Genomic DNA, 12339 nt, shown 5'->3' with positions numbered 1-12339 from the left:
AAAAGCTCAAAGTTTAAAAGAACAAGAAGTCAGTTGTGTGTGCAATTTATAAATATTTTATATGTAAAATATATAATACATTGAACAAAGTGGATTGAACCGTGAAGATAAAAAAAAAGTCAATAGGAAATTTAAATGATATTATCTCTACATAATTCAGCGATATCAACGTTGAGCTATTTTACAAACAGTAGTACATGTTTCCGTAACTAACGAGAATGCACATAAAAAAAATCTTTAGGAAATATTTATGACTAATGTGTACGGTATGGCAGTGTAGCGATATTGTCGCACTGGGAATTCAACATTATTTCCACCTAACGAGAGAGATATATTGACTTAATATATCATATCACGTGGCAATGGAAAATAGTAATATCGCGATTTCATTATCGCTTATTTTCTTTTTGTTTTAAATCGGTACTTGTTTGTAGTTAATAATGTACAGTTCAATGATTATTTCAATAATAACGAATGTCGGGTTAAACTGCAATCATTGATGCGAGGTATAGGTCTTGTAGTGGGATATTACAGTTAAGATCTTAATGTGGCAATAGGCCCAATAGTCGTTGTCCATGTATGAAACTAATAACGATAACCATTGTTTCCACTTGGGTAACCAGTACCGCCATCATTTCGGTAGCCATTTCCCGTGCCCTCTTGCATGTAACTGACTACCGGTCTGAAGCCATTTTGATCGGCAATGTACTCGACTGTCTGACGTCTACCGTCAGGCAACAAGACGTAGTAGATACCACGCGCCACATCACCGTCACGACTCTCTTTATGTCCAAAGTCATTTCCACTATCAGCATCATTCACCATGTACTCGAATTCGTATTTAGCCGGTGTCTGGAATGATAAAATACAAGGGTAATAATAGCGGGACAAATATTGTTAACGTCTCGTGGAGCCCAGTGGCAAATGCTTAACGTGACTGACGGTAATGAACTCACGTCATTGTATCCATCATCGTAACCACCGCCGGCTCTACCTCCGGGTGGTCCATATTGCTGATTCGGTGGTAGGTATTGATTTCCCCCAAATCCACCGTTTTGTATATTTTGGCCTGGTTGGCCACCACCGGGATAGTCGTTTTTACGTGGTGGCCCGTACTGCTGATCCGGGGGTAGATATTGACCAGTTGGTGGCTCTGGACGGGCTGAGGTTAGGGTGGATACTGCCAGTATCATTAACGATGATCCCAGGAACATCTGAATCGAATGGAGTGGGGTAATGCATTAAGTTTCTTATTGGGAGATAATCAATCTATCGAGAAGTTGATCAAGTTAACGGGCCCGTGGATGATAATTCCATCGACTGCCTCCTCTCTGTGGGGGAATTCCGGCTACAAAATACCCAGTAGTAGGGATTTTCTCCTCGAAATACTTCAGTCTGATTGGTACGCACTCAAACCAGAGAAATATTGCTGCTTTCCTTTCAGATAAAATAAAAAACTCCGAGATTTACTTATATTTGCTAATATCATACCCCGCGATTGCAAACGATTTATACGAATCATGAGTTCTGCATTGAATCGTCGAGAAATGAGAACACAAAAGAGGAGAATCAACGATAATGAATCAATTTGACTCGGATAGTGTTGCAATGCGTAACTGCAGGAGTTCTATCCATTAGGCGTTGAAATCTGTAATACCAATCTCTCTTGCTTTGTCCCACTCTCCGCCCCCCCAGTATTCAGAGAACGATCGGAAGTATGGTGTTGGTGTTTTGGCACGGCTTCTGGATGCTCGAAAATCGGGTTATGGGAGAGCAAGGATTCTCAATGGTCTAGCGCCTCCAGTGTTGTCTAGTAACGCTGTATCCCTACGATAATAATTAACTTTCCCATTCCACTGACTATAACACATATAAACGTGCATAATGGGCCTAGCGGGACGCGTAGGAGTCTCCGGATACATCTCGCCCCATTCATTTCATTTTTTCTTTCTCACTCGGTGGACATTTCTCATTCACATTCTCGTTGCTGGTTAATCGCTTTTGTAACGATTGCAATGGAGCCTTTTTTCGTCACCGGTTTCGTTCCATGTTTTTATTCTCTCAATACCTAGTTTGCCATCAGAAACATTGAACTGATTCAGGTATGGTTATCACCATGTTTATTGGTCACTGGTGTGACAGAGGGAACGTCATCGATGGTGGATCTCTTGCAAAGTATTAGTGGTGAATGGAAGATGCACTGAATGCTCTTAACGATTTTTCGATGATGACACGTTTCAATGATAGAGACAGAGTGTATACGTTGTGGATAAGTTTGGATGTCATAGAGATCGGTATTTGCGTAATATTACATACGCATCTTGGGAGATGATGTCGTTTTGTCGTGCGCTGCTTGTGCTTATGATAAATGCACAACCCGAGAGGTTTTATCTGGGAATTTTATTTCTCGCTCTCTCTGGAAAATTCTACATCAGCGCGGGGATTTTCATATAGAAAAATTAATAAAGAGAACGCCGGCTATCGTATATTCCACGGAAGATTTCGTTGACAATATGGAATTTTTATGATTAAGAAAAAATGCTGGGTGCATTGCAGTACCGGTGTTCGTACGACTACAGTACTATATTTCTTCCGGGAAAATTCTGATATTAATATTCTGGGAGATCGGTAATTGGATGAATTGCATCACAAAGCTTTTGGATGTCTACACGTCATGAATTTAATTAACAATAAGAAACTCAAACGAATTGTTGGTAATGTTTCTTTTCAATCTCGCATGTAGATCCGGAACATGGAAAGTAAGATGACTTTGAAATTTTCCAAACGTTCTTTAGGGGAGAAAGCTCTTTGATTGCGATAAAGAACTCACCGGATAGAAATTATTTTTTCATCAAAGCATCGGAAAAAGCTCTTTGAATTGAAGACCGAATTACTCATTACAGTTGAGTATAAGATCCCTCCCCCTTGGAGAAGGGAAATAAATGAGTTAATTCGTCGAATGAGGGAGTTTACGGTATCGTGCAACAGACGGTAGAATATTACACATCATGATAGCTACTGAGAAGCTTCGGTTTCCTTATTTAATTTTCTGGTGTATGAAACGTATCAAAGGGGGTGATTTCCTACCAGTTTCACTGTGTTCGAATGAATCATGAAAGTTTTACGACGCATAGGAGGAAGAAATTCAATCAATGAATTTGAATTTTTCATCAGTTGTTTTGACTCTTCAAAGGGACGGGATCGATAGACGTCATTATGAAGAATCACGATGCACTTCTATAGAACGGTAGGATAATTTCTATCAAAAATTCCTCTACGCGTAGAACTAAATATCGCGCTGATTGATTACACCATTTCCACGTGAAAAATTGATGATACATAGAAAATAAAACTGTATCAATGATCGAAGTGAATGGTAAGTGAAAAATTGATGAATCATTTTGAGTTTTCCATTAATTCCTTTCACTCTTGGAAGGGACTTGATTGATACACATCAAAAAATAACGTAAAGGGACGCTATAGGCACACGAAGCGTATCGAAAACTTTACTTTCGAGTACAGTGTGATGAAAAGGCACTTTTCAACACGGACTGAGCGTAACAACTCGCTGATAGAACGTATTACTCATTATTAACGAATAAATTTTGGTTGTAGGAGAGAGTTAATTCGGTTCTGCTAAATGCTCATTCGTTACAAGTTAACAAATCTCGTTTGGAATAAATAAATCGCTCTATCAAACAACCAATGATAAAAACCAATTTTATTATATTGTCATCTTGTACAAATAAGACTCACCATGTTGCAATCCTTGGGCGGCCGATGTCTGTTAATCTTTGAAAATTTAATTACGCGTATAGTTTATGATTGACGTTGACGTTGTAATGTAAACGCGTGTATCTTATTAGTGCAAGAGATGGCAATGGGATGCCGAGTGTGAGGTAGCATCTCCCCTGTGCCTGGTTTTATACTTTCGCAGACGGCCCCTCGAGGATCATCCTCCCGTTCTCCAATATGTAACATCACGAGCAAGGCCGTTGCGCCACCATGATTTCCTTACACAACGGGACCGGACCCCGTCGATCTTTCGGGGATGATTCCTCTCGTTACGCACACCTCTATCATGCTACTTGCATTGCGCCTCTCGCCAATTTATCTCATCTCCTTAATTTTTCTCCTCATTTCTATTCCCCCTCTGCCACCCGGCTTTGCTACTCGTAAGGTGTTTTTATTTTACAGCTACCGAAGAGTGTATAATTGAGACACTGGCGATTATATCGATGGCGATGGCGCTGCAACCCTAGGCAAAAATCGATCGGAAAGTTACATCTCCTCGGTCGATGCATCGAAATCGTATAATAAATTAAAGTGTCGCTGGACGGAGAGCGCACCGTAATTTTACCCAAGCTGTGCGATTCATTACCTTCATTTTATATTGTGATACGTCTTCTTTTTCACGATTAACCTCTCTGGTGTTACTAATTATCCGCCTTCTGCCCAGCATCCACTAATCGACTTTTTCAACGTTGGAGGCCTCTCACAGTGGCGATGAGGAAGCGTAAAAAAGCGTCTGGTGGAATAAAAAAAAAAGGAAGGATAATATCAGCGAAAAAAGTTGGGGCATTATGGAGTTGTAAAAGAAAAATGATGACATCAAAAAAATTATATATCTGCCATGCATCAGAATTGAGGGGCATCCAATTATCACACAACATGGTTATCCCCACTGCTATCTCACTCGCATCATAATCGTTACTCACTTGCAATTAATTTAGGATTGTATTTATTGCTCCAATTAACTCGTCCCGAAAAGTGCCTGGCAGAGCGGCCTTTATTTTCTGGTCGAGGGCATTTAAATCTTATTGTCCATAAACATAAAAATGAAGATGTCTCCCACACTGTTGAGTCTCTCCTCTCCAATTCACGTACCGGAGAGGGGTAGAGAAGTCGTTGCTGTAACAAGAGTGGAATATTGCATCCGGTAAATGGGCAAACAGGTCGATAAAGAACCCCCCGCAGCCCAACAGAATGTTAAATATGCTCGGAAAATGTATTTTATGAACAGATAATGCGATACCCAATGCACAGATTGTCCTTACTCTTTTATGATTGATGGAAAATTTATTCATCATTCAGTCATTCACTTTCATGTTACCATGTAAAGAAGAATATAATTAAAAGTATTGGAAATTCATCCACCAGCTGAATGGTTTTGTATTTTGATTGCACCAGAAATATTGGCCGATTCACTTCATTCAGTTCATACATATTGGCATTTGTTAATTGGTCATCGAACGATGTTCATGATTGAATTTGGCAGCAAAAGGGAGATTGCCCTCCAATTTGTATCATATTCATCAACACCAGAAGGGCGTAAGGGCCAGGAAAATGCACCAGCACTTGTGTCTCTATGTCAGTTGATTCAATAATTCACCGAGGGACCCCAGTGCCAGAGGTTATATTCACGCTTTTCTCCCGTGCAAAACCTCCAGCGGGATGAGTAATTCGTATTTTAGGAGAAGGGGGATGGAAACAAGGGCACAGGGGGAGGAGATTTGCCCCTGTGTGGTGTATATAAATCGTTATAAATTCATAGCGACGCAGGGACAAGCTTAATATGTTGTGCTTCATGAATCGCCAGTATGTGAGCAACACGTACAACGTAGAAATGTATTGTATACGGTGTGTTTCCCTGCTGTGTTTCCGTGATATCACGCGAGAGTAGGTGGCCCATACCTCACCCCCTCTCGTCCATTCTATCGTCGGACGAGTGCGTGACGAGTCACGCGTACAGAGACCCAACGTAACCCTGTGGTGCACGATCCTAATAAATCATTGTCCCCCCGGGTATTGCAATAGTTTTACAGTTCTAACATCTTCCTTACAGCCAATCAATGTTTTAATCAGTGTCGGAGCAATTGTTTGCCAATGCTCGATTGATCATGGCAACCTGCATTCGATAAGTCTTTCATCCGTCATTATTATTATTCTCAGTTTAATTGAAAATATTACAGCTGCGACTGACTCGATATGAACTTTCTCTCGATAGCACTTGAAACAAGAATTTTTCATCCTCATATTTTTCTTCACCCTCTTACTTTCTGTAATTATTATTGAACTAGTGAATTTTCCAGACTCTCTGGAGTTGAATGGATTTTTCTTCATTTCTCCAATTAGAATTGTAATCGAACGGAGAGGCCCTTTGGTACTTGCATTCAAACGTCGTACTCGGGAATCTGGATTTATGAACGCTTGGCATAAATCGTCCAAGTGAAAAGCCCCTTCGCTCTACCTCCGGGTAGTTCTCAAGGAGGACTAAGACAGAGGAGAATTAAAACACCCAGCGGTGAAATGTGCTTCAGCAAAATGTGTTTCCCTTTCTTTCTTTCTTTTCTTGGGTGGTTTTTTTTAGCGGTTTTACCCTGGTATTCAACAGTTGAAGATCGTTGACTTGGTAGTTTCAGGGAAACCCAGAGTCCAGAAGCCGTTGAATTCTTATCGAGTTATTAATTTAAAGCGTGGTCTGCAAGCAGTCTCGAGGGTATTATTATTCACAGGAGAAGTAACCCTCTTATAATCTCGGGCTCGTAAAGTTCAAATAGAATTCATTTGTGATGGAAGCTTTCTAATGAGCCCTTCAAGAACTACCCCCCTCTCTCTCTCACTCACCCTTCCCCCATTTTTTCCAGATAATTTTGTTTTTTCGACTTTTTTCACTCATCAGCATCAGTCCAATGGATTTTTTTTTCTCCTTCCGGTGAATGTTCATTCGATAAAATGCTTCAGAATTATTAATGAATGGCAGAATGAAGAACGATGAATATACATTTTTTCCGGAGAATTTAATTGAATGCTTCCAAAGGAAAATCCAATGGGAAAATTCTATTCACTATTTATAAGCATTCCACCACTCATGGATACTTGTTTAGTGCAATCGTTTGCATTGAATTGATGGGACTGAGAAGATAGAAAAAAAATGATCTAGACGTTCTTTATGTGAAATCATAACGACATTTGAAACATAATTTTGAGTAATCTATCATCGAGAATTGATTTCTTTCGACATGAAATACCATTCCAATCATCATGAAAGATTTACATATTTCTCAAGTGAATATTTTTCGTAATCATCTCAGCTCCATCGATTAAAAACAGAATAATCGAGTAGGGTTTCTGTAGGGCACGTGGATCACAACAACCAGACTTTGAATAAATTTAAAAGCTGAGACAAGAGGTAGATCTATAAAATTTTCAGCCACAGGCACTGACTGATGCAACTTATGAAGATACAGTTGAAATGGAAAAAAAAAGAGGTGGCGGCAGCAAACGTCCGTGCAATGCAGTGTACATCATCAACAGCATTGCCAGGATAGTGCGCTTGATTCGTAACGTCCATATACCTCCCCCTATCTTTTGCCTTTTGCGTCATTACATAATCGTGCTTTCTTGTATTTCGCGTAACGTTCACTCAGCCCCGGCTAGGTCACCACCATCATCAGCCACTGACTATGAATGCCTGGTGGGCGCCAATTCTCTCTCTGAGATGCTCTAGATTGCGTAATATTAGGACACCACTGCGGTGCACATCATCGCTGATGATGTTGGCACAAAAGCCAGTGGTTTCGAGTCCCGCGATGCGTATAAATAGACGGAATCCATTGATTATTCAAAATTGCGGTGAATTTATCGTCTCCTTTGGTTCTGTTGACGATCGTCTCGAACATGATGATGGAAGAAAAATGGGGTGGGGGATAAGAGGTGAGGATATTATTTTCATAAAGGGAGAGGGGATAAAACGCCGAGGTAATAAGTCTCAAGTACTTATTCCTCATCTCATGGGAAGAAACTTGAGAGGGAAAGGTCGAAAACAAGAGTATATCCGTTACGCAAAGGGTAAGCTATTAGTTCGAGATCACTTATCTGAAGACGGGATCTTCTCAAGGAAGAGTGGCTTCCTTTTGATGGTAAGCCGACACTGCGCTGCTTTTTTGTGACCACGCGCTGCATTGTCGTACTTTTAAATTTTCAACACTCTTATTTATAAGTCACTCGCCAAATGCATTGTCCAAATTTTAAGAATAAGTAGAGAATCAATTTTACACGAAAATCCGGGGAAAAATTAATGAATGGGAAAGAGAAAATTTGGGAAAAAATTTTAGCAATGTATTTAATTATGAATTTATGTTCCCCAAATTTTCATGAAAACTCTTTACTTAATTTGGCCACTTTATAGAATTGCATAAATATCTGTCTGTAATTATTCCAAAAGTACATAGAGAAAAATGAGAGAATTTTCGGTGTTAAAATTGAAAAAAAGACTGCAACAGGAGATAAATTTGATACTCTATAATGTTTTATTTTATTTGTCACTCATTAATAGTTGATATAATTTAAAATTTCATTTGAGGCTTTATTTTTTACACATGAATTAATCTATCATTAACCAAATTATCACACGTTGAATTGGAGACTTAAAATCTATCAAATAAATTGCTTCAACAAGAGAAGTTACTTTTATATTATAAAGACATTATTCTCATCTTGAAAACAAGGAAAAAATATATTGCAGAAAGTTTTTTATTTATCTCTCAGTCTGGAATACTTTATTCTAGTTAATTTTCAAGGCACGAGTCTCTTGATAAAAATGAAAATGAACTAATCAAAAACTTTTTTTATTCCGTGTGCACGTTCGCCATTCTCTATGTTTACAAAATCCTCTGCACTGCATTGGTTTTTTGTCTCATTCCGTGTTTTCATTTCCCATTTCCCCACGATTACGGAAATTCCGTCAATTCTACCCGACGTTGTATTAAATCGACTCTCGCGTGCTGCAAACCCATCCCTCTTCGAGATTCGTTTGCAAAGAGATGGCGAACGCAAATTGTTTTCCTCATGTGAGAGAATGAGGCTCATCGGGCTCCCTGGACCGGATAAGTACTCGTGCAGATGTTTGTTTGAATTCTCACTCCAGTCATCGGTCCCTCATCCCTTCGCGTATCTGGTTTATATTGCTCAATCGTGTATTCCCGTGCGTATAGCATTCGGTAAACAATGACCTCCCACAGTCCATTTGCGTTCCATGATCCAGTTGATTTTGACATTGTGTATATCCACCCACTCAACTCATTCAGTTTCCAGCTATATGTATACTCTGCAATACCCGCTCCTTTCATTGAACGGTCTCTACTCCAAATTGCGAGAGGAACAAAATGTAAGCAGCCATTGCGAGAATAACCTGACAAAGATATACCGAGATACGACAGTGACTAAAATCCAAATTCTCTCGTTTTTCGTACCTTCAGTAGTATGACATAATCAATAGCAAAGAGAGTGTACACTGTGAACCTGATAATCGTGTTATCCACCTGGCGCGCAAATAATTCCATCTGGAACGTGTACAGTTAATAGATAACATTTAAAAAAAAAGTTTTTTTCCACTCACAGTAATGGGAAAAGGATAGAAAAAAAATGAAAAAAATGAAAAAAATTGGAGTGATTTTGATTAACGTTACGGAGAGAATGGAGTGAGATTAAAAAACCCTTTCTGTTCGATACTGTAATTGAAATGGAGTTAGTTAAATCAAAAATGTTTTAAATCAAACCATTTTTTCATTAGTGTAAAACTAACGTATTTCATCGCGATTTTATTTCTGTGAATATTTTTGGCCTCTGCGTACGCTACATGTAATTGGAAAAAAAATAGAAGATAAAGTGAATGAGCGTGGAGATGTATTTATTTTTGGTTTTCCGGAAAGAAATATTTTCAATTTTATGGAATATACTATAGCATTAAACTGCAAATATATCTTCCCAATTATTCGTCAAATAAAAATAGCCATGGGTGCACTGATAGAAGGAATAATCTGTTCCAATCGAACATCGTTTGGAAAAATTCAATTCAATTCATAACAATGATTCTAGAAGTCCAGAAATAGAGCCCCGAAAATTCCCCCAATTGTCGAGATCCTCTGAATAATTCTCCCCCCAATACATTGACCCACGCGTGGAATATATGCATCAGAACTTCATCAATGGTCTGCCATTATTAAATACACCCTGTGGATTCATGTCCCATAACTATGCCATATAAGTACCATTACCTCCTGCCTAAGCAAATGATGATCCGAGTTTGTCTGGCATTCATGGAGTAGAATACTGGCACGCTTTCCCTGCACGAAAACACGTACAGATTTTGTACTTTGACAAAGTGAACGTGTAATAGCCCAAGTTCGAGTGCTGGAGTGCGTGACAAAAGAGTCGATGCTTTTGTGCACCATACACTCGTTTATCGCACTCACTCGCTCGTACATTATGCAGCATTATAGGACACCTTATGATGAAGGTTAAATAAATTTCAAAAAAGAATTTAAACTCTACTTTTAGTGAATGAAGTCATACAATCACTCGAATTTTAGTATTGAATGAGTTTGTGTCTCAATGAGTGGTGTGATGTCATTTGAATGAAACTGAAAGGAAATCCGGTTGAGTTCATCACTCAGCAAAATTAAATCAATGAAATTAAGACAATTCCAAGAAGATTAAGATATTGAGGCGAATTTCCTTCCAGTTATTGAATAAAAATTGATGGCTATGTTTAAAAAATTTCTGCAAATATTATCATGAATTATCATAATTATTAAAATGTTTTTATGATGCTCCACTACGTGCAATTCTATTGAGAATCATGACAATTGTAATTGATAATTATGATAATCTTTCGTCTGCTCATGGTTAAATCTAAAAATAGTATGACATTACATTGAAATTCAAAGGCAATTCATCTGCTAAAAATCTCTATCCACGTGGTAAATTACTCTCCCCTCCCTCTACTTACCTGAGAATTCATTGAATGACATGCATGAATGATATAAGTACACTTCCAGAGGAAAAATAACAACCACAGCACGTTCACGAAGACATCGACGTGCTGTTGGCCCGCCATATACTCCAAATAAGCCAGATGAAGATGTATAAAAATCCAACTGATGAAGAAACTAAAACTTATCAGAAGAAGAGAGGCGTATGTGTCATTGATTGTGGCAACTGCATGAGCCAGTAGTCCATAAGCCTCGCTGAGTAACTTCACCCTGAAAACTAGAGTACAACAAGAGGAAAAGAGAAATGGACAACAATGGCGAGAGTAACATCAAGGACAAGAGTCATGATTCACATGACTAGTTTCAAAGAGGATTCTTTACCATTGTTCATGTCAATCGAGAGACTAGCCGGAACATTTCTTATTTGATTACTCATCGTTGGAATCAAATAATTGATTACCTCGTTTCGTTTACTGACCTTCATGCACATAATCACGAAAGGAACAATTGCGAAACTGTTTACTAACTGAGGTAATTGATTTGTAATGGACATGAGAACATAGAGATTTGTTCTACTTGCACTTTGTAAGCTAACGTATTCAATGAGGCACGTTAAAATCGTAAACAACCCAATTCCAAAGACATGCACAACTTCAGCTTTTATGAAGGTTTTGTAATTGAATTTAACGTTGAGTAGTTTCAGTTTTTCATCAAACTTGTTGAGTACGGAGTTTGTATTTTCTTCCTTAATGCTGTTAAATATGCTGCTGATGGCGGTTAGAGTGCAGAATAGAATATTCATGATGAATTCAATGGGTTTGATCGTCATTGATTTTGAGACTACCCGCCACTCGGCAAATAACTCCTTTGCGTAATCCACCGTTAAGTACACCATAGTGCAATACAATATCCAAAAAATAAGAATGTATAAATAACCGAACAACTTTGTTTGACGTATAACGATGGGACGTAATCCTAAAATGAAAGTTTTAATTAACAGGATGAATACGATGTGTATAAACATCATTGACAGGTAATGACATCCTTATTTCTAACCGATAATTCTTGTCACATAAATCAATGGCGAATTCTCTTCGATAACGTTTCGCGGTGGAAGATGTCTCATATTGAATATTCTTACTCCAGTTGAGTCACTCACTCGACGTGCCAGTTTCAACTGAGTTCTCCGTATGAGTTGAAAAAAATTATTATCGCGTGATTTTCTCGACAAATGGCATATTCATGTGCCTAAAAAATGCACGAGCATTGTTGGATATGAATTTATGTCAACACTGCCGTGACAAAAAACACCCCGTTATACAATGATATACAGTGAGCCTCGACATTGTTTCACAATCGATAATCAGTGACAGGCGAGATTTTATTAAAAATTATTGCCACCGAATCGATGCTTATCACTTAAATTAATGAATCATCGGCGTGATTGAATTGTTTGCGTGTGGTCTGGCAGGAGCCGCTGTAGTTTGTGGCTACCGGGCGAATATAATTTACCCAGAGTATATTGAACGAAACCGTGAATTGCTATGAAAATAAACAAATGCTA

At 38.6% G+C, this 12339-nt stretch overlaps 3 protein-coding genes across 7 annotated transcripts in view; 1 reads left to right on the top strand and 2 right to left on the bottom strand.

Annotated features, from left to right (window-relative positions):
* The window catches only part of LOC135164633 (ciliogenesis and planar polarity effector 2-like), a 49532-nt gene that overhangs the window by 26019 nt on the left and 11174 nt on the right, over positions 1–12339 (top strand). The window lies entirely within an intron of this gene.
* Positions 41–3917, bottom strand: LOC135164899 (pro-resilin-like). Its single transcript, XM_064125676.1, has 3 exons — positions 3757–3917; positions 957–1214; positions 41–852 (listed from the first exon to the last, which is right to left on the bottom strand). The coding sequence occupies exons 1-3, from the start codon at positions 3757–3759 to the stop codon at positions 586–588; spliced, it is 528 nt and encodes a 175-aa protein (XP_063981746.1). The 5' UTR covers positions 3760–3917; the 3' UTR covers positions 41–585.
* Positions 4464–12203, bottom strand: LOC135164628 (gustatory receptor for sugar taste 43a-like). Of its 4 annotated transcripts, XM_064125161.1 has the most exons (6): positions 11832–12203; positions 11157–11750; positions 10793–11052; positions 10059–10127; positions 9255–9344; positions 8333–9193 (listed from the first exon to the last, which is right to left on the bottom strand). In XM_064125161.1, the coding sequence occupies exons 1-6, from the start codon at positions 11899–11901 to the stop codon at positions 9128–9130; spliced, it is 1149 nt and encodes a 382-aa protein (XP_063981231.1). In that variant the 5' UTR covers positions 11902–12203; the 3' UTR covers positions 8333–9127. The 4 variants fall into 4 exon arrangements, with proteins under 4 accessions (XP_063981230.1, XP_063981232.1, XP_063981231.1 ...); XM_064125160.1 differs by lacking the exons at positions 8333–9193; positions 9255–9344; positions 10059–10127 and adding exons at positions 4464–4528; positions 4719–4911; XM_064125162.1 differs by lacking the exon at positions 10059–10127 and having other exon boundaries at positions 8332–9193.

This window comes from Diachasmimorpha longicaudata, chromosome 7 (genome assembly GCF_034640455.1).
Source record: "Diachasmimorpha longicaudata isolate KC_UGA_2023 chromosome 7, iyDiaLong2, whole genome shotgun sequence".
Taxonomy (NCBI): Eukaryota; Metazoa; Arthropoda; class Insecta; order Hymenoptera; family Braconidae; genus Diachasmimorpha; species Diachasmimorpha longicaudata.
Note: the sequence above shows the minus strand (reverse complement) of the source record. Positions and strands in the feature narration are given on the sequence as shown.